The 22,974-nt window shown below is 36.0% G+C and overlaps 1 protein-coding gene across 1 annotated transcript in view; it reads right to left on the bottom strand.

The window, feature by feature from the left end:
• Positions 1-5,450: 5,450 nt before the first annotated feature.
• The window catches only part of LOC149778457 (uncharacterized), a 139,860-nt gene continuing 122,336 nt past the window's right edge, over positions 5,451-22,974 (bottom strand). The window contains exons 6-7 of the mRNA XM_089939299.1: positions 11,565-11,731; positions 5,451-6,262 (exon numbers count right to left, since the gene is read on the bottom strand). Of these exons, the coding sequence (XP_089795425.1) occupies positions 6,176-6,262; positions 11,565-11,731 (254 nt within the window). The 3' untranslated portion in view covers positions 5,451-6,175. The remainder of the gene's footprint in view (positions 6,263-11,564; positions 11,732-22,974) is intronic.

Raw genomic sequence — 22,974 nt, 5'->3', positions numbered from 1 at the left:
GTGGACACATGTTTTCCTTTCCACATCAGAGCTGGTTCAGAACATAGTTGCTACTTCTTCATTGTTAGGTTTGGCTTTACTGGCAATTTTCAGACTCGTGGAGAAATCTGGCAATAGGCACACATGGAACACAATGTCCAGGATTGCTAGGGTCATTGGCCTGGTAGCCCACCATACCATGGCCAATGATTTGATGCTTTTGGCCAACTTAGACCTCTGTAATCGAATGTAATATAATTCAAGGGGTCTGTAATAGAATCAGAGACCTCTCCAATTCACTCATATAGTTTAGAAATATTCTTTAGTGAGGGACATGGCCGGTTGTTTTCCCAATCGATATTTTCAGACTTCGCTGCAGGCAAGTGGTTCCCTCCTCCAGAATGCTTTTGATTTGGTCTCACATTGCGGGTCTATTGTTGTGCAGTAAGCATTTGACATTTGAATAACAAAATTATTAATTCATACCTAAAACAAATTTATCATGCCAAATTGTTCGCAGAAGGGTGGACACATTTCCTAAAAATAAAGAACATCCGATTGTGTGAATGCATGCCACAAGGCGTGGTGGTGGAGGATTTAAAAAGCGGTCAACACCAAGTAAATTTAGCTACGTTTGCGAGCAACATCTTAACGAAGACGACTATGAAACTATAACACAATTTGGTAGGTATATTTATTTCTGTATTAAGAATAATTTTTTATCGTGGTATTTGCATTTTAACAACATGAACATGAAGTTGTGACCATAAATAATAATAAAAATAATAAGAAGAAGAAGACTATGAATGGGCCGTTTTGGGCTCTTTGTTCGCCTTGGGTCACTGCCATCCATTTTTGCCTTTGACCCATGACATAGTCTATATATGTGACTGTTGCATGTTTAGCAATCTTGTTTTTTGCACACACACAAACGTGTGACGTCAGTCAGGTTTTTTTTGGTGGGGGGGTAGAGTCATCTGGATAGAAGTGCACCAAATGGTTTCCAAAATGGGAAAAACGCCATCCTCTGGTACTACTCTGCTGTGACTGCAGAAACGAAATCCTGTACAGTGTACTTATTCAGGCAAGCCTATAGTAGCAATCATTACATGCTGACTCAGCAGACTCAGGCAAATGCATGAATTTCACAATTAAACAAGACTTACCAAAGTTGCAGTTTGATTTGGATTTTATGAACCTGTAAGTGCCTGAGGGATCACATGAGATGAAATTTGTTATGTGATGAGTCTTTAGAACATGATCATCCTGGATGCCTCAGAGAACAACATAGTGTGAGATCTGCATGTAGATAATTAATTTGCATATGGATGGGCATGTGATCCCTCTGGCACTTATGTGTCCATAAAATCCCAATCAAACTGCGACTTTGGTAAGTCTTGTTTAATTGTGAAATTTTATTTCCCTTGCAAGTGCCTCGGGATGAGATTTCAGAGTTTACGCATCCAAGCACAACAATGTAGAAAAAATAAAGTAAAATATATACTTGTGATACTAGATAAAACTATAAAGAACAACATATAAGCATCTGAGATTGAATCAAAAGTTTTTATAGCTGGGACTTCCCAAGCACAGCACTACTGAAATCTAAGCTATCCGATACAGGTTTAGGATAGAACTTGCAGAAAGTACAATCATTACTCCATCCTACAGTTTTAATAATAGCATGCAAAGACAGTTTCATTTTAGCTGCTGCAGTGCTTGATGCAGCTCTAGTGCTGTTGGCCCCAAAAATGGATGTATCAATCCCTGCCTTCTTCATAACAGTCTTGATCCATCTAGCTATGGTGCTTTTAGCAACAGCTCTAAAAGGAGGTTGTGTGGTTATCAATAATTTTTTCTCATTTCCCTGAAGTGAAGAAGTTCTACTGATGTATTCTTGTAAGGTTTCAACTATACATAGTCTGTTATCATGATACGCAGAAAAAGTCATTTGTGATAGATGCTGACTAGGTTTTACTCTGCTTCAAAAGTTCCCCAATTCTGACAACAACTATCAGAACAAATAGTAATATCATCAATATTTATGACATGCAAAGTTTGGCATCTCTGGTCAATAAGTAAGGCCAACAGGATCATTAGTTTCTGAGTCACTTGTTTCAAAGAAATGTTCCCCAGGGGAAACAATTTTTCCAGATGCTGAAGCACTGAAGCACTGTTCTCACATCCCAGGTTACGCTATATATTGGCAAACTTGGCCTAGGTAGAAAAACTCCTCTCAAAAATCTTTTTATGAGCACATTATTACCTAGGTCAACACTACTACTCAATTTTACTAAACTAGACATAGCAGATCTGGCAGTGTTGATGGAGTTCAGTAACCTAAACCAGAGACAAACAGCTCTCTCAGGAAACCCAGGACCAAATTTACAGGTGGATCAAGGGGATCCATATGTTTCACAACTGAAAAGTGCAACCATTTCTGGAGATGTGTCCAATATTGTTTCCTTGTAGATTCTCTCTACAAGTTGAGTATGACTAGCAGCTTGTCTGGACATGACTTTACAGAACAAAGCTTTCCTAATAAGCAAAACACAGCTAGCCGGGTTTTCAGCAGTTGATATTCCTTGAGTGGATCCTGAGGCAAGGTCAACAGGAAGTGAATCTGGAAGAATGTATGATTGCTGAACAATCTGTCGCAAAAGGCAGGGAAACCAGGGCTGTGTTGTCCACAATAGTGCTACAAGAACCACTTCTGCACAGTCGTCTACTATCTTCTGAAGAAAACCCAACACCAGGCTGAAAGGTGGCAACATATATAAAATGTCATAGAGAAAGCATAAATGGCCCACACATGTGGGTCTGATCTATATGACACGTATTTGTGAATTTGATGATTCAATCTAGAGGCAAACATATCAATATCAAACTTTCCAATTATTGCATGAATTTTATTAAAGATTGGTTTGTTTAACACCCACTCTGCATCATCATTGAAATTCCTAGATAGGTGATCTGCTTCTACATTATTCTTGCCAGGAAGATGGCAAACGATCAGCCAGTTCTGTCTTTCTATACACCAAAACGAAGCATCATGGGCCATTTGATCTAGTAATATTTTCCTAATGTAGGCAACAGCTACAGTATTATCCATGAAGATCCTAATGTGTAAGTTATATATTTTATCCACAGAGAGACTTTAATGTCAGGAAGCAGGCCTGCAATTTTAAAACATTGATGTGACTCATTTTCTCAGTACTACCCCAGCAACCACCAATTTTAACATAGTCTGTCTCATTTCCCCGTTGGTATGGTTGCCGTTGATAGGGCTGGGACCTGGCCCCCATCTTCAATAAAAAAGACTTGGTTCCTGCTTTAGCACCTTTATAATTTGAGTATCTTCCATAGTTTGAAGCTGAAAGCTTTCCAGACACTTTGTTCTCCATCTGCTGAGCATCTGCAATATTTTTAACTTCTGTAGGCAGATCATCTCCAAACAGGAGGTCAGTTACCTTATTTTGGGGTGCACAGAGATTGATAGCTGTCATGGAGATCTGGCTTGATCAGTTCTTCCCTCTTATGAGACATGTCACAAAATTCAGAAGAAAGCATCCGCAATACATCACCAGCATCTGCATGCAGTTTATTTATATTTGCAGGTGTACCGTCTAACTTATTTTGTAGTAATTCATTCATGAGCCTGAGAAGGGGAACACTAGCTTTAGCAACAGTTCCTTGGAACTTTCGGAGCTTGGCATCCATTTGTTTTGTAGCTTTGTTCATTTTTGCCCAAATTTCAGGATTTACTTTAGGTACACTTAAATTTTAGCAATTATGTTTTTTTGCTCAGATCCTTAAATTTATCATGTGCTATTTGGGCCCTGACTCCTGTATTCACAACTTTGGCCTAGCTCTCCTTGAATGGGTGGCCTACAACGTTCATTCATTTCATAAAAGTCGGAAAGTTCTTTCAGGATGTTATTTCCTTACTTTTCTGAGGGTAAATTTGGTGGTGATGTTTTGAAGGCCATGCTCGAAGTCATTGACATCTTTCTCGCTTTCCACACTGGTGTTAGAAAGATCACTTCCATCGTTATGCTGAACTGTTTCCATCCGTGCACGTTTCCATACCGGTTCATCAAATCTCTGCATATCAGCCATGGGTTTTTGGCTGAGACAGTCAACTTGTGACTTCAAAGTTGTTACCATAGCTGACAAATTTGTCAATAATTCAAGCTGATGGTCCCACATCACTTGATTGTGTGTCACTTGCCGTTCAACAAGACTGTCATCTGGGTGCTGCCATTGTTGTGCATAAGTCACATTTTCTGTCAATGACTCTTTCAAGATTTCACAGTCACGTGACGAGCTTGCTATTGATAATGGCATAGTCTCGATATGTGTAGATGCAGGATTTCACCTTGATTTTGATGCCACAACAGGGCTATCATTTAGCATAGTTGTTCCCCCTTGATGGAGAAGTCTTTGGCCTTATCAGCTAAATGCAGTTGCAATATTTATTGCAATAGTCCATGCCCCATATTGACATATCGGTTTTATCCTGATTCTGCCATTGTGCAAAGCTGTGCAAGAGATGACACACTCAAAAATGATGAAACAAAGAAGTACAGTACAGTTTTGACTGTATAAGGCCTTTAAAACGGTGGAGGAAGTTTCTGCCCTGTGCCGATTTCAAATTTGCATTAAAGTTCAGCTGTAAATTACTGAAATCCCTAAATTTTAAAACTCGAGAAAAACACAAAGTACTGACTCCTTGACACTGGACCAGTCACTGACTCATCACATGACCAATTCCATCTCATTGGATCCCGAGGCACTTACAGGGGAAATAAAATGTACTGGTTATCAGCTAATGTGTTTTCGATTAAATACTTGAGATTTTTATTTGACTTTCTCTGCCTGTAAATCCGCACTGTTTCTTATTTGTGCTCATAATTGTCTGTAATTTTCTATTTCTTTTTCAAACTCAGTCACACCAATTATTTTGTCTTCGATTGTAACTGAATATAGTTTACCGATCATATTTAGACTGCTTTTAGAGGCAGCAATTAATTTGGAATATACATGTAATTGGGAATGCAGTCACATCGAAAGTGATTTGCTCGCATCACTAGAGACAACAGTTACAATCAATATAGCTATGACAACAATACCGATTGGTGTACCTACAACAGTTGATGTTGTCATGATTCCATTTACACCAAGACCAACAACTGCTGCTGTGGCAAGACCACAAACAAGCATCCATGACCAAAGACGTGTGATTGTATTTCACGATCAGCGTGGTTCTCTTGGTAATTTCATTTTGCAGCTGTTGTTTCGCATCAATTTATTTTTCAAATCGGTTATACTGAGGGTCCGTCATACTTTTTTTGAATAAGACTCAAATGGATAATGTTACATTTATAATGAATGAATACTAGTCAGTGTTTTGCCAACTAAATGAAAAGTTGTATATCTCGTAGTTAATTGCAAATATTTTTTTAAATTGTTAAGCATTTTTAGTTTCCATCACAAGATGACCACTTTATGATATTCAATGCGATTATCTGGTTTCACACTTAACATGAGTTTAATTTAGTCATCTGGTCGAATGCAAATATTTTTTTATTAGAGTGTGGCCAAAAAATATAGCTAAGAATGACTGAACCATTCAAATATGAAAATAAATTCAGTCAAAATTCCAATAATGAGTATTCTATTAATTTATCAAGAATTTTATTGGCATTTTCAATCTTCCAATGATACATCATGACAACCAACCTGGGCTTGCCTAGTAGGTATCAAACCTGTGTCCATTCTATTAAGAGTCCAATACTCTACCAACCGAGTCACCTACTGTCACCCCAAGTAACTAAGCAATGTCATATACTTTATGAATTAAAAAACAAATGACTTTTGTGCTTTCCCAGTAAAATACATATTTGTGCATTAGATACTGGTATAATAATTTACTTACTTTTGCACAAGAAAAAGTATCCAGAATTTGTGATTTTGTTAATCAACTTTCAGAATTAAGTATCTATGCATGTTAAAAAAGACAAAAAAAGACAATGTTCTGTAGTCAGAGGTTTGAAGACTGATTCACAGTTATGATATGGAATGTGATGGGAATCAGAAATATTGTCAGCTGCATCAGCACTGTTTGTTGCTAGGATTGACCTCTGTTGCCAAAGCCTGTACTATCCATGGATCACACTTTGATCCCTCCCGGAATTCATCTCGTTGTCAAAGCCTGTACTATCCATGGATCACACTTTGATCCCTGCCGAAATTCATCTTGTGACAGCATGCCATCACGATTCTGAAGAAAAACAAAACAAAAACAACTTAAAACACCCACTGGGATAATACAAAAGAAATGTGCAACATTATACTTTATTAAATTAAATTTGAAAACAATTATGAAACCTTGTACTCAAAAAGTAATATTCCTGTTTGTCAACAAGCTCTATGGTCAACATGATTACAATTTAGCTCCGATTTTTTCCCAAAAGTCTGAACTGTTGTTGTTGTTGTTGTGGGGTTTAACGCCATTTTTCAGCACATGATAGGCTATACATGGCGGCCAGTATTAATGGTGGAGGAAGAACCCGGGAAAACCCCAGAAAGAACCACCGACTCACGAGAAGCTACTGGCAAGCTTTCTCACATACCCACATTGGCTGAATCTGAGACTCGAACCGCCGCAGACAGAGGTGAGAGTCTGAACTGTTAAAAGGTTTTCAGGCAAGAGTACTGCAAATGACACACCACCAATATAAAGTTGTTATTTCCTCAGTATACTCTGACACATCAAAGGACATGTACAGACGTGGTTCCAAAAGTTTTCCAAGGTCAATTTTCAGCCATCTGGAATTTGTTCATGGCCAAAAAACATTCTGTGAACTAAGGTGTTGTTATATACATAGCTACATCTATAGTAGACATGATTATAAGTAAAGGTATGAATTGTAAGTTTTTGTCAAGCCTGCCTTGGTAATAGATCAAAACAACAGTCACTTTGGTGTATGTGTGCATGACTATCCAAACATCTCTATATCCATCTCTATCCACCTACTCTGTGTTAAAGTTTTTATGTGGTTGGCTTCTCAAGCACATGTACTGTATTTAGTACTGTTAACCATAATGCAGTGCTGAGTGATTTCTAACCCCTCCCACAGTATATAATCACTGGGGGGGGAGGGCTGGGCAAACAAATGTATGCAGCAATACAATAAAAGATCTCTCACACACACACACACAAAAACTCTATAGTCTCGTCACTGTTTAGACAATAATTATTAGACTGAAATCAGAAAACCATCACAACACATAATTTTATACAACTATTATAACTTAATACCATTTTTTTTTGTAAGTAAATAAAAATTTTAATACAAATTAAAGTATCTGAAATGGCCATTCCTAGCACAAACACGATTTATCATGATCCAAACAATATAGCATAAACATATAACACACACAGGACATTAGATTAATCCTTGGCCAAGATCACTACACTTAGGGACCATGATAATAGAAACCAGCTGCAAGACCTAGTGTTTGAGGAGAGATTCAGTAAATATCAAAAAAAGATATACTGGGAAGGAAAACAAAGGGACCTGATCCAGGAACCTTGTGAGTACAAGACACTGTACAATCATAAAATGCAAATGAACAAAAATAATACATTTTCTTTTTCTTCTAAATTCTTTTTGATTTGTTACAGAAAAACAAATACCTACACTATGGGGAGTATAGAAACACATATAAGCCTGTAAAATTTTCAGAAGGCTGTGGGGGGGACACTTCAAAGGCCAATAGCTTAACATAGCTAAAGGACGGAGAAGTGCCCACAAATAAAACAGTATACCATTCACCATTTGTAAATGAACATTGATAAATGGTCTAGTTGTTGTCACTGGATCGGTACGACTAAAATACACGACATAAGACTGATCCCAGAGAACAATTAATTAGATTTATGGGGACAGGTGCGTGTTAAATTGCTATACTGCAATGATTTCTGATGTCTGTGTCGTGAGAGGATGTGATTCTTAAACCTTCATTTAGTTAGCAGTCAGACAGACTGTTAGGGACAGGGCTAACTTTGATTTCATATCGGAACTGTCAGAATTGAAATTCTCCAGAATAGTTATTCGGGAAAGTAGAAGTCAGGCTGACCCCAATTTTGGTGCCTAGTTAATAAAAGGTGGTAAGTATATTTCATCCTGATTGGTTATGCTAAATAGGGGCACATTTCCCACATGAAATTTCTTGGGCATTAAATATTGCCCCCATTTAAAAATATAATTAGTTAGCATTTTTCCTGCAAGAGTGAAGCTATAAGAGACTTGGAAGAAATTATCTTGTAAAACATTTATCAAAGGGGCCGGATGTTTGGAAAGTCAACAGACATAATTCTGGCAGTATAAGTGAACAAAGCTTGAAACACGTGGTATTTGCATCAATTTCATGTAATTTGTTGATACCAATATCATGACTTGCATGAATTTATTTAACTTCGAAAATCAATTTTCTTGATATGAATTCATCTGAATTCGTGCAATAATCTTCTTTATATAATTTTGATGAATTGGCTGAAGTTGTCTTGTTTGTATAGGAATTGAGTATTCTAAGATTTCATGCATTACTTTAGTTGATACGAGTTACGAGGATCCTTTTGTATTCACCGATCTTAGATGATTTCATGTATGATAAAGACTTGAATGTGTGTATTCGCTGAAAATAGTGTAGTTAAGTCATATAGTGAATTTCATTCATTCATTTGTGTAATTGAGAGAAGAATGGAACTGTTATGTCTCGTGTGCTGTTCATCCGAGTTAGGATCAAATTGCCATTAGGAAGTACATTAATCTTATGAAACTAGGTTTGTTTGTGGTCTGCCATGTTTAGTTGACCAGATAGCCTTGGTATCTGGCTGAATTCCGACAGAATGATATCTGACTTTAACAATAGGGGAGTAATGATCGATTCCCAGTAGAATAACCGACAGAAAATTATGTTGCTTCTCTGTTTTAAAAGGGGAAATAGCTCCACTGATGTGTACAGTGACGTATACACATAGCTACTGATACAAGTTATCCACCTACCCACACAATGTTTGAGGGCCGAAAAGAGGCGAGATAGTAGGGAGGTTGTTGGAGAAAAACAAAAGAGCAGAAGGACCAAGAGGAACAACTACCGTGACGGAGTGAACCAGAATGCACAGGTTACACAAGTTGTACAAGGCAATGACTTCGATTCCATGATGAACCAATTCTATCATTTAAACAGATCGGCTATTTATATAAATATATTTGTGTTTGAAATTTGGTGAAAGATTTATTTCAAAAAGAAGTGTATCTTCCTAATGTAACATGTTATCACAACTGTGTATGTAATTGATTAAATTGTTGTTTTCATATATGGGGGCTCGTGTCATTTTGTTCTATATGTCTGCTCAGATCTCTGTTTATTCCACCTATAAGTTCCACACTTTATGTTAATATTGACTTGATCTGGGCAATAACACCAAGGACGATCATACAGATAACAAGATATGAATAAAGCAGACATCTTGTAAGAAGGTACAATCCACCAACTAACCCATATATAGATATAGATATATATATATATATATATATATATATATATATATATATATATATATATATATATATATATGTGTGTGTGTCTGTGTGTATATATATATATATATATATATATATATATATATATATATATATATAAACACCTGTAATTTTGATCGCATCACCAAATTAAACAATGGTGGTCTCCATGATGTTCTCAGAAACACAATACAATTGAAAAAACAAATTAAGCCATGGTGTGGTACAGTGGCAAGTAACAGGGTGGTTATTTGATTTATCTACATAATTGACACATGTTCAGCTGCAACCTTAGAATATATTTCAAAACTTTATGATTTTACAATGCTCAATCTCAGTCACTAGAAAAGCACAGTATATGACAGTTAGGCCAAGGGGTCAGATGATGTTTATGATGACTAGACCATAACTATTTACTAGACAATGATGGAGGGATTTCAGAACTTGATCAGAAAATAAGGACAAATTCTTGGATGTTGTATTAGATAACACTGGGCCGTGATATTTATAGAATACTGTGATTAATAAAAATGTTGACCTGAGTTCAGGTTTGTCAACATCTATTACAACTTCCCTTTGATCAGGTATCCAGGTAACGGATTGTTAGGATCGATGAGTACCCGGTAGAATCTTTCCTAAAATTGTGACAGCTTTATCTACTAGATGACAATATTCAAATAAATTCAGGACCAGATTACAAATTTTAAATTTACATTTTATAATACAACGCATGAGAATAAATGTATGATTCACAATGACATGGTCATAAGGTGCCTCACAGTCTACCAATAAAATGCAATTGAACTACACTTTGACCGGAGAGCTTGGGAAATGAAACAGATCAAAACAAGGGAAGTTTGATGTAAATTGATACTCGAAGATGGATGCATCACAGTATGACACTCTCTAATAATAGGAAATGTAATTTAATAAAGGTGACCAATTTTACCCCTAACCGATAATATACTTTACGGTATTTGTGCTTACCCTATATTACAATGCAAACTAAACATACTGTAACATAGCACTTTATCCAATGTCAATGAAAATTTTTACAAGTTCCTGTGTGGTCTTCACTGTCGGCAATAAGCAAAGCTTGATTTTCCTTTATAAACATAAAAATAAAAAGACCTTATTCACTATCCTTAGTCAGGTAAAGTTCTCAAAGCCATGTGGATACTTATAAAAAGTAAGGATTAAGAAACTAATACTTCAGATAATCCTGAGGTACTTGACAAAAATTCACTATATAAAACTGATTCAGAACACGAGACCTAACCTTTGTCCTATACTATGAAAGTTATCAGAAGTCCTTACTTGATAGTATGCACTGCGAGAGTAGGCTACTCCAATGTTCACCAAATATCTCACTGAAACGTACAAAGGCAACACAATGCAGAGTTTTAACATTTAGAAAGAGTAATGTCACTAATTTCTGGAAACAAAATAAAAACTTGCCATCCTGGACAGAAAATGGTAAACAATAATACCCACTTTAGTTTTTATGATATTCATATTCCTTGCCCTGTTAATCCATCAAGTGGCTCCAGAAGACTTTAACATAAGGCCCCCCCCCCCTTACCAAATGTGTGTTTCTGGTTGGCCAACTGTCCTCACTGTTTGTTGCCTATCCTAGCACCTTATTCTCCTGGAAAATATTTTAAAAATTCCCAAATTTGATTTGTGCATCTAACTGAACTGATATATCCCAGTATCTGAAGTGCTTTGTACATAATATATGCTAATCATTAAAATATATATATTTTTGGGGGAAAAAATTAAATTTTTTGAAACATTGCAAAACTTTTATGTGCATCTAACTGAACTGGCTTAGCTCAGTACTTAAAGTGCCTAGTACATTATATATACTAATCATTATAATGTATATAGCATTTAAATAAAGAAATGACCTACGCTAATTTTAAAACCAGTGCAATAGGAAACATATTTTTTTGGGTGCCTATACTAATATGATTAGAACTTTGCTGATACCAAATCCATCTGTGTGAAGATCTTGTCTACTCGTTTTTGTGGTGTATCCTCATCCTTTGGCATGTCCAAAAGAGTCCCAACCATTTTGTATATGGCATCCACAATGCTGACCATCTCATTCTTGGTGATGAACCCATCATTGTCCAAATCATACAGACTGAAAGCCCCTAAAACATAAGATTAAAATGCAAAACAGTAAATCTTAAATACCTCAAACATATCGCTTGAATATTCAACATCACTGTTACAGTAATGTTTCTATGTAAATCTTTTCTTGTATCTGCAACCTTGAAAAATTTTAAACTACCAAAAACTCTAACCAAACTTGTCTGCAACACATCTACAGTTTTCTCTATATTACTTTACCCATATTTACAAGTTGACAAAGCTTGTTGAAAGTCAACTTAATGTATACAAATGCTTTGAGTTTCTTCACCATTCTGATGAAAAATGTCCCAGTCATTTGTATTTCCACTGATGTTCATCAAGAATCATTGAACATTAAGGGCCTTGGTGAAAAGTTTCAATAAAAGTGAGTCATAACGGTTCTGGTTTCTTTTAAACTATCTTGCTAAAAATGTATTTCCAACTTCTGATCCTTTTCTGCTTTTGAAGTTTATTATCCTTTCACGAAACTAAGGAATGCATGTAACAGTAGTTTTCAAGTTACAGTGACGTTTGTATTTGCAGCTATTCATTTGCTACACCTCAGTATTCCATTTCATCTGCATTCATGGAAATTCATGTGGATACATGTCATTGAAAGTAATATGATCATACCAAAACTAGATCAGTGTGTCCCAATATTTGCACATCAGATTATTTCACTGATTCTCACAAAAAGAGGATAACTCTACCATACCAAAAATGAGCCACTGTAACAATTTTCAGCTATCCATTCATTATTTTGGACCCTGATTCACCTACACCCATACAACTGGTATGTGGATGCCTGTTGAAGATAATTCAACTATAATAAAAGCAGGTCATTGTGACCTACTTTTCAGGCTAAGCACTCAACACTCATCTTTAACTTTTTGATTCTGACATTCAGTGTTAGTACTAAGGATTATGACAACACAATCTTAGATGATAACCAGATTGCTCAGATCTGAACATTTCTGACGATAGAATCATTAACATAACACATCTCTAAGAAAGTTCACAGCTTTAATTTTCAACCATTTCTCAGCACAGGCAAAAATACATAATTTATCCTTGATCTGAACCCAATTGTCCTGCAATAATTGTCCACTAACGTACACTTTCCAGTCATGATATTGTTCATTTAGTTTATTTAGATAAGTTCTCTTGCATTCCCTTTTGTTGAAGTAGCAAGGAATACCAACAAAAAAGAACAGTTTCTTTAAGACAGCATTTCCCATCGACACTTGTCCAGTTATAACCTACTATTGATTTCCAATTAATTCTATTTATTTCTGTGCAGTTCTTGTGGAATTTCCAGATTATGTCCAACATTACTGAGTGATAACCATACTAGTCACATATTGCCCATTCCTTCCATTCAAGTCCAAACTGTTCTTCAAGCTTTGCATCCCATCGCAAGAATTCAAACTGGCATGGGATCACATCTACATGTTTATGGAAGGCTGCACTCCCCTTGCCTGTATAGAGAGCATACACTATATCATATATAAAACAGCCACCTCATCTTAGAATACAAAACTGCATTACTCTTGAGGTCTACACTACATACAGAAGCCTGAATTTTAGGTTCTCACTTTATCAATAATGTATTTTTGGATAATTTAATTGCATTGAAGTCAATACATGTATTCATGAACTCATCTATATTACATGGATAATATATTGGAGGAAATAAAAATACCACACCTTATGTATAACATTCAGTTATCTCCCTTACACTAGACATAACATTTCAAGAAATAGAAACTAAAATTTTAAGTGATTGGTTTATAACAACAAAGAGAAGATTTGTGAAGTATTATATTAGCCCTCAATCTTGATGCAAATGTAAGCAGAACTGATTTAATAATTTCTCACAGTAAAGTTTACAAGTTTAAAAAATTGATAAAGTATTTTTGTTAGGTTTAGGTATTTTTCTGCCTAACTTAAGTCCATTTTTGTTATTGTCTTATGTCAAAGAAATATAAATTATATCACCTATATTATCTAAATTATTCACCCTTTTAAATGCACACCACTTCAACTGAAATTTTGGTGCCTGAATGGGATGTTATAGCACAGGTGCCTTCAGACTATCCTTTGACCTATGGGGCACTGCCTCCATATATTTGTATAAGGCAAGGTCATCAAACTTTCACTTCTCATTTTTCTCAGTTTTGCTTTTGTCTCCTTTAATTCCTTTATCATAAGCTAGATCTTTTATAATCCCACATGATTATTTTTGTTGCATAAAGCTTCATGTATAAACTTAATTATCATGTAAATCCATATGGTCCTTCAAATGTAAAACAGTTTTAATGTATAACCAGGTCTTTTCTTGTGTATGCATACATGACATGTATACTGGCATCTCTATCAAACATGCTAGAAGATTCTAGTTCATGTATTACAAGGTTCAGTTCCAGCAATTAGAAAAGTCCAACAAAATTAAATTTCAGAATTCTTGGTTAAGGGAGTTTACTCTGTGAAGCATGCCAGCAAAGAAAAGATGGGTGGGGGGATATTAATTCTTTGCACATACTGCAAACAACACATCAACATAAGTCAACTCAGTTTTGACCAGGATTCTCTGCAAGAATCCAGCAGAAGTTTGAACACCAAGACCATCCAGTCTCGGGTGAGTTGATTGATGAACACTAATGACTCTTTCATTACCTTCAACTTTGAACCCTATTGATTTTATATTCAAACTGCAGCTATTGCAATGCTGTGTGATAATATTAAAACTGGGAAATTTTGGACATGTGGAAATTGTAGTCCAGGCTTGTGGAATTTCAGTCAGGGCTTGTGAGTTTATTTAAGTCACCAGCCCTGGACCTGTGTCTAAAACGATTTTCTTTGAGCACTGATATCACTAAATCTAAGGCTATCATGTCTGCATGAAAGTTGTTTTTATTGACTTGGTGTAACAGCCTATTCTTTCCCCCAAGCTAAAAGTTTCCCTTGTGAAAAAATCAGCTGATTATTTCCCCAGAAAGAATTTGACTAGTTGAAATTCTTTTCCCTTTCGGTTATTTCTTTCCCCTCTACAATCAGTTTATTTTCATTAATGGACTTTATGGTAATAAGCTTAATGTCCAAATGTGAAATATCATACATGTAATAGGTCACTTAACAAATAAGGGGGGGGGGAACACAATAGCTAGGGTTATTTCAAATGAGCCTTTACATTAATACAGATTACAATATCCTTTCAAAAATCATTCAGAATGCATAAAGCACAACTTGTAACTAATGTTCATGCTTCTTCTTAGCAACCTAGCACTACACGAAAAAGGTCATTTGCAAAGTTTTGTAAAGTAAATTCCAGACTCAGTGAAAGTGTCCAAGGATACCTCAACTAATCGTACTGTTCAACTCCTTTGGAATTTGATCCACTACCACTATACACATAAATGTCTGGATAACAGTGATGCTGCATCCTTAATCTCAGCAGCAGTTGCTCACAGAGTATTTGACTCGATATTACTGTCCTGTAAATACTCAAGTATACTGTTGTTGAAGTAACTGCAAAGTTTTTTAGTAACCATTGTGGAGTGCATATGCCCGACAATACTATTATGGCAAATTTAACTCTATGCTTCCTGAAATTGCAAATCTTACATTGCTAAACACACCATTACCATCACCTCATTCAATGCACAGTTTTGTTGGGGTTGTGTATGTCTATTTAAATTATACTTGGTCATTCATAAAGGTTTTTTGCATTTTCCTGCAACTGTCCTGGCATTGTTTTTCTGTAGGTGGAAGATATTATGAATGTTTTCTTTTCCTTGTGTACCTGGGGCCTCTTTGGAAGTCTTGTTGGCAACCGTTTCAATTGCTGAATCATTTGTCCTTAAAGAACTTTAGGTGGATTACCATTAATTTTATTACTTATTGTTGGAGGAGTTGAAGGATGTTATCTTTTGTTGTGTCTTTTCAGTAGTTCCTTCAGCGTTTTCTTGGAATTTGTGTCATCTTTGGTGGTGGTGGCTTTTGTCATAGCTGGTCTCCTTGTATAAAGTTTCAAATGGCTACAATGATAAATGTTAGATAGCACTTTGTTCATTTTGCAGTCTTACCCTGCCCTTTGTAAGAACATCCATTGTGGTGCCAGTTTGAAGCCAAATCTCCTTACATTATTGGCATTCTTCATAAGAGCAAGAAAATTTATTGAAAATTCACTTCTGGTGGATTTGTGCATTCTGAATGTTTTCCATTACACTTTGACCTATAAAATCCCTGTGTTTCTTAATCTTTTCAATTCCATTTTGACCTATAAACGCCCTGTGTTTCTTAATGTTTGCCAACACATGAGAGAACTTGTTGCACTCTCTGCTTTGGATAGGTGTGGAAATTAACCTTCCTACCATACATAATATCAAAAGGTGTGACCTTGGTAGATGCTTGTACACTTGTCCTGTATGTAAACAGTGTGCTGGGCAGCCAGACATACCAATTTGTTGCTTGGTCATCAGTTACATTGGATAACATTTCTTCAGGGCCCTATTGTCATGTTCACTCTGCCCATTGGTTTGTGGATGGTGTGCAGTGGAAATCATGTGGTATATATATATATATATATATATATATATATATATATATATATATATATATATATATATATATATATATATATATATATATCCAACTTGCTTGTTAGGTGATCTATGAGCTTTCACTTTTTATCGCTGTCACTTATATATTTTATTACATCTTGTTTCATCATCTTCCAGTAATACCCTTCCTGGCATTTCTCATATGTTTTGTCATGGTCTCAATGCCCACCAGTGTATTTACCTATTACAATAAAAACATAACAATTCAATTTTACTTCAAAAGTACAAGGAATGTTACAATTAATGATTATGTGCCGTGTGTATAGCAGAGAGAAAGAGGGAGTATATATAAGAACATTATTGAGGCAGATTAAAATGGAGAGAGAGAGAGCGAGTGAGTGAAAGGAAAATTTAGAGTAAAGTGAGAGGAAGACAAAGGAAGAGATGGGGATGAGAGACAGACAGACAGAGGGATGGAGAGAAAGATAGAGAGGAAGAGTAAGTATATATGAGAGTACTAGAGAGATAGATGGTGAAAACTGAGGGATCAAGAGACAAAGTGAAAGGAAAATTTAGAGAGTAAGAGTGAGGAAGAATGAAAGGATGAGATAGGGGAAGAGAGAGAGGAATAGAGATAGAAAAAAGGGAAGAGGGGAGATATAAGAAGACAGGATGAGAGAGAAGAATAGAGGAAGACAGAAAGAGGAAGACAAAGACAGCAATAGATGGAGAGGAAGAAACAGGACAATAGAGTGGATGACAGTGAAAGGACGAGAGAAGCTGAACGAGTAAGGCAGTGAAAGAGAGGAAAAAAAGAGACAGTGGAAGAGAGAGATGAAAAAGAAGACAGGAAAGAGGAAGACAGATGAAGAGAGGACAACAAAGAAATATCGAGAAAAAGGATGAGAGGATGAAAAGGAGGAAGAGAGAGAAAGACTGGACAAAAGAGAAAGAGAAGAGAGAATAAAAGAAGAGAACAGGAAGAGATAGATATATGAATAATGAGAGAAAGACAAAGAGGAAGACAGAGCAGAGACAAATATAGACAGGAAGATAGAGGGAAAGAGAGACAGTAATAATTAGAGAGAGAGATGACATGGTTTGAAGGCAGTGGACTTCTTTCAATGAAAATATATTCAAGCATACACTCTAACAAGGAAGAATCCTGTATGTTTAATTACAGGTAAGTCAGTTAATTAACCAATTACTATGCAGCTCTTCTAAATATAATCACTCCCTGGATGGATAATTGATCTTGTTAGAGTATGGACATACCAATATATTAATTAACTTAGCAAGAAGTGTTAAATTGTTTTTTTGCTTTCTGGACTATAGATCCAGGTGCTGTACATTTTATAGGAGTAACACGGAATTTTGCATTAATATTATATTATGATACTAATTAAGAGGTTGGGGCTAGGACTGATCTGCCTTGTGTCAGGAACATGATGCTACATGTCTGCAGCATGATGCCCCAGTATGAGACATCACTATAAAACTGCCACACTGCAGACATCGTAGCGATATGACTGAAAAAAATTTATGTTAAAAATCCAAATAACACACACACACACATACATACATACTAATTTTTTTAATGTAATACTTACCAGAATGAAGGTGACATTGCTAGGACTGTTATTACTTCATTTCTTCTAAGGAACACAGCAGTTATCTTTGTAAAGTACACCATGTTTGCAGTAAAACCTTTAGTCTTAATATGAAGGCTACACTTGTCACACTTTCTATTGTTGAGATCTTTGATAACTGCCAGGTAGGTGCCATCACTATTATATGATAATATATCAATGTGCGACTTGTCATCCATGATTGTGAATCAAGAAGTAATATTAAGGATATTCAACTTTATTTATACCAAGATTTGATGATACTAGATGCTCTCATAAATGGGAACATCCTGTAGAGAACATCTGATACTACCTGTGATAATTTCTCGTGGGTTTTGCAATATATAACTTTCATGGCTGTGTTTGTATTTCAAATGACACCACCCTTCCCTGATCCCTTGAACACCCAAAATATCAGAACAGTAACATTCACCTGTAACCATCACACTTGACACTTGATGCTGTGAAGTCGTGAAGAGGAAGAAGTAGTGCAATTGTAATAACAGTCAAATCCAGGAATATCTTTATTTCATCATCCATGAAACATCTTTGACCAAAAGGCTACATCCTGTTTCTTTTCATGAATCTTTGACATTATTTTTCTGTTGCAATACAATGCAAGAACTATTTTGTGATGTGAAAATTTGCTCGGCCAGAAGCCAGATTCAACATGGCAGATTGTGGTTCTTTTGTTCCATAGATATTCAATAGAACACATTTACTCATCATTGGTGGTGTATTCATTCCAAATTTCAAGGAAAAAAGGAGTAATAATATCTTATGTTTCTATAATTAACAGTATTTTTTTAAATATTTTTTTAAGCAGTTTAACATCAGGAACTATATCTTTGAATACAGTTCGAGCTCAACATTCAAGGGATTTGGTGTAATAACTGGTGTAGAAAAAGCTAATACCAACTGCCATAATTAATACAGTGGATTTACGAAAATATTGAGTTAGTTTAAGTGAAATTTAATGTGCACATTATCAGTTATTCAAGAGAATTTTGGACACTAGTTCAAAACATAGGATTTGATATAATCCAAGATGGCTACCCAAGTGGACTAAGTTGAACTACAAGACTAAACTTCAGATGATATATCATTTACTGCACTGGCATAGAATAGAAGAAATCTAATGTTAACATCAGGATATGACCATCTGGATTCAAAATGGAAGATCTGTTATTGTGTTTGATTACATTCAGCCCAACTCTGAAATATAATAACAGATCCTAAAAAAATAACACTTTGTTTTTAATTTTTTACCATGGAAGTCTCTTGTCAATCTATTTTGCTTTAATCAAGATACCTCACTAGAAGGCAGCAGTTTCTTGGGATTCTCTAAAAGTGAAATTTACACAACTCCCACAAAACAATTTTAAAATGTTGATGATGATAATTACAGTCTAAAGTACAACACAATCTCTATAACTTCTTATAATATAAAGCTTATATCAAAATAACAGAACAAGCTGACCTCAAGAAATGGTCAAGGAACTGATAACAGGCATAATGGCTTGATCTTCAAAATTCTGAATTCACCAGAAAATCTGCAGTCTTACAATGTCACAAACAGCAGCAAATGGTCTTCATATCTCAGGCATAACAGCTTTAGATTCTGTAATATGCATGATTCTACCAACGACAAGAAAACATCAAAGACCACGATAATTCCAGGAAAAAAAAAACACATAATTGGAGACTCCATTATTAAATATGTAAACGAAAGAGGACAAAACCTTGAGTTCAAGTTAATTGTTTGCCTGGGGCAGAAACTGGTCATATATTTGATGCCATTAGAAAAATTGACCTTTCTCATTATGACACCATTTTAATCAATGTTGGTGACAACGATCTAAGTAACAATATTCATATTGACCAGATTGAAACCATTTTTATAACATCCTAAACAACATGTACAAGTACCTGGAAAATCCTAACTGCTCAGTCTTTTTATGCAGTGCATGTCCATGAATTGACACAGACATTCATTGAGTTGAATGCTCTAATTAAACATCTATGTCAGGAGTGGAATCACAAAATGACAAACACTGAACATGGATTCATGACCAAGTCTGGATTAGTTCTGGAACATTTAATGGTGAAAGACCAAATTCATCTAAATAAAAAGGGTTTATCCCACTTTCTCAATGCAGTAAATGTGATTTTTCCTATACTAAAGGACAGATATGATGCCTCTAAAAGGTATAGAAACGGATCACAAACATAATTGGGACCATGCAAACTGTTCTAACCATCATCAGAAATCAAGGAGATATTTCTACTTTTTAAACGAGGGCATAATGTGCAATCATGCAGAGACACAACCAAAATACAGTGTCATGACTATCTACAATATGGGCACAAGGCAAAACACTGCAAAATGTTCCACTCAAATATGCAGCATTAGGAAAATGGCAATGAAGATGGGGCCAACAGTTTAACAACCAAACCATTTTTCCAGAAACTTCAAAACAAGATCTACTAAGTGTAATTCTCCCTGTGATAACAGAAAGCAAACTGCAGATACACCACTGAGTGCTGATGTCCATGGAATTACCTCTGGTGCAATCCCATAAAGTGCCTACAGGTACCCCACTGAGTGATGATGCCCATGGAATTACCTCTGGTGCAATCCCATTAAGTACCTACATATACCCCACTGAGTGATGATGCCCATGGAATTACACCTGGTGCAATCCCATTAAGTGCCAACAGATACCCCACTGAGTGATGATGCCCATGGAATTACCTCTGGTGCAATCCCATTAAGTGCCTACAGATACCCCACTGAGTGATGATGCCCATGGAATTACCTCTGGTGCAATCCCATTAAGTGTCTACAGATACCCCAATGAGTGATGATGTCAATGGAATTACCTCTGGTGCAATCCCATTAAGTGCCCACAGATACCCCACTGAGTGATGATGCCCATGGAATTACCTCTGGTGCAATCCCATTAAGTGTCTACAGATACCCCAATGAGTGATGATGTCAATGAATTACCTCTCTTGCAATCCCATTAAGTGCCAACATATACCCCACTGAGTGATGATGCCCATGGAATTACCTCTGGTGCAATCCCATTAAGTGTCTACAGATACCCCACTGAGTGATGATGCCCATGGAATTACCTCTGGTGCAATCCCATTAAGTGTCTACAGATACCCCAATGAGTGATGATGTCAATGAATTACCTCTCTTGCAATCCCATTAAGTGCCAACATATACCCCACTGAGTGATGATGCCCATGGAATTACCTCTGGTGCAATCCCATTAAGTGCCCACAGATACCCCACTGAGTGATGATGCCCATGGAATTACCTCTGGTGCAATCCCATTAAGTGTCTACAGATACCCCAATGAGTGATGATGTCAATGGAATTACCTCTGGTGCAATCCCATTAAGTGTCTACAGATACCCCAATGAGTGATGATGTCAATGAATTACCTCTGCTGCAATCCCATTAAGTGTCTACAGATACCCCTATGAGTGATGATGTCAATGGAATTACCTCTGGTGCAATCCCATTAAGTGTCTACAGATACCCCAATGAGTGATGATGTCAATGGAATTACCTCTGGTGCAATCCTATTAAGTGTCTACAGATACCCCAATGAGTGATGATGTCAATGAATTACCTCTGCTACAATCCCATTAAGTGCCTACAGATACCCCACTGAGTGATGATGCCCATGGAATTACCTCTGGTGCAATCCCATTAAGTGTCTACAGATACCCCAATGAGTGATGATGTCAATGAATTACCTCTGGTGCAATCCCATTAGGTGTCTACAGATACCCCACTGAGTGATGATGTCAATGGAATTACCTCTGGTACAATCCCATTAAGTGTCTACAGATACCCCAGTGAGTGATGATGTCAATGGAATTACCTCTGGTGCAATCCCATTAAGTGTCTACAGATAACCCAATGAGTGATGATGTCAATGGAATTACCTCTGGTGCAATCCCATTAAGTGTCTACAGATACCCCAATGAGTGATGATGTCAATGGAATTACCTCTGGTGCAATCCCATTAAGTGTCTACAGATACCCCAATGAGTGATGATGTCAATGGAATTACACCTGGTGCAATCCCATTAAGTGCTTCCGTCAATTAAAGTGACCATAATGTGTTAACTGCTACTGACATAGTTACTGTTGAATGTGTTAATGTTTCAAGAGTCAATGAAAAATCTTCTGAGGGAACAGTTGATATTTAGGACTGTATAAATTAAACTTTGGAGGAATATCATGGTTCATATATTGACAGTGAAAATACTCTATATCATTCATCTCAAAACCATCAAAACTTTGACTTCTTTCAAAAACATTGGCTGAAGCAAAAAGGTCTCAAAAGTTGCCATCTGAACATTATCTTTTTCCGAAACTAAATGAAATCAAATTACTTATTTCAGGAAATAATTCAGTAATTGATATTTTTGCTTTCAGTGACACCTTCTTGCATGAACTTTTTCATAATGATGAACTTAAAATTCCTAACTACAATTTTCAAAGAATAGACAGATTTTCTAAAAGGGTGGTGGAATTCTCATTACATTAAGGATGGCATTTCTTTCAAATATGATCTTGAGGAAATTAATATGGAAATGAGCTGGCTAGAAATGAGACAATGTCCAAAAACCATTTGTATCAGGCTGTGTATATAGACCACAGAACACTGACAATACTTGGTATACTATATATTTCAAAATAAGCTTGAAACTCTTTACATGTATATAGAAAACAAAGTCTGTTTAGTGGGTGACTTTGGTTAAAATTTGCTTTATGAAACCAATCAAAGCTGAATTAAAACCATGAATTCTCTGAATTATCAACAGCTAGTTTATGTACCGACTATGATAACTAAGGTATCTGAAACACTAACTGATCACATTTTTATTAACAATGCTAACAATATTCCATAAATGATCATTATCCTATATGCTGTACATGAAAACTAAGTCGAAAAAGTAAAACTTATCACAAATATATCAGATATCGAATGATGAGAAGATTCCATTCAAAAATATTCCTCAGAGAACTGTAAGATATCCCTTGGT

The sequence above is a fragment of the Sinohyriopsis cumingii genome, chromosome 17, assembly GCF_028554795.1.
Source record: "Sinohyriopsis cumingii isolate HCF-2022 chromosome 17, ASM2855479v2, whole genome shotgun sequence".
NCBI classification, from domain to species: domain Eukaryota; kingdom Metazoa; phylum Mollusca; class Bivalvia; order Unionida; family Unionidae; genus Sinohyriopsis; species Sinohyriopsis cumingii.
Note: the sequence above shows the minus strand (reverse complement) of the source record. Positions and strands in the feature narration are given on the sequence as shown.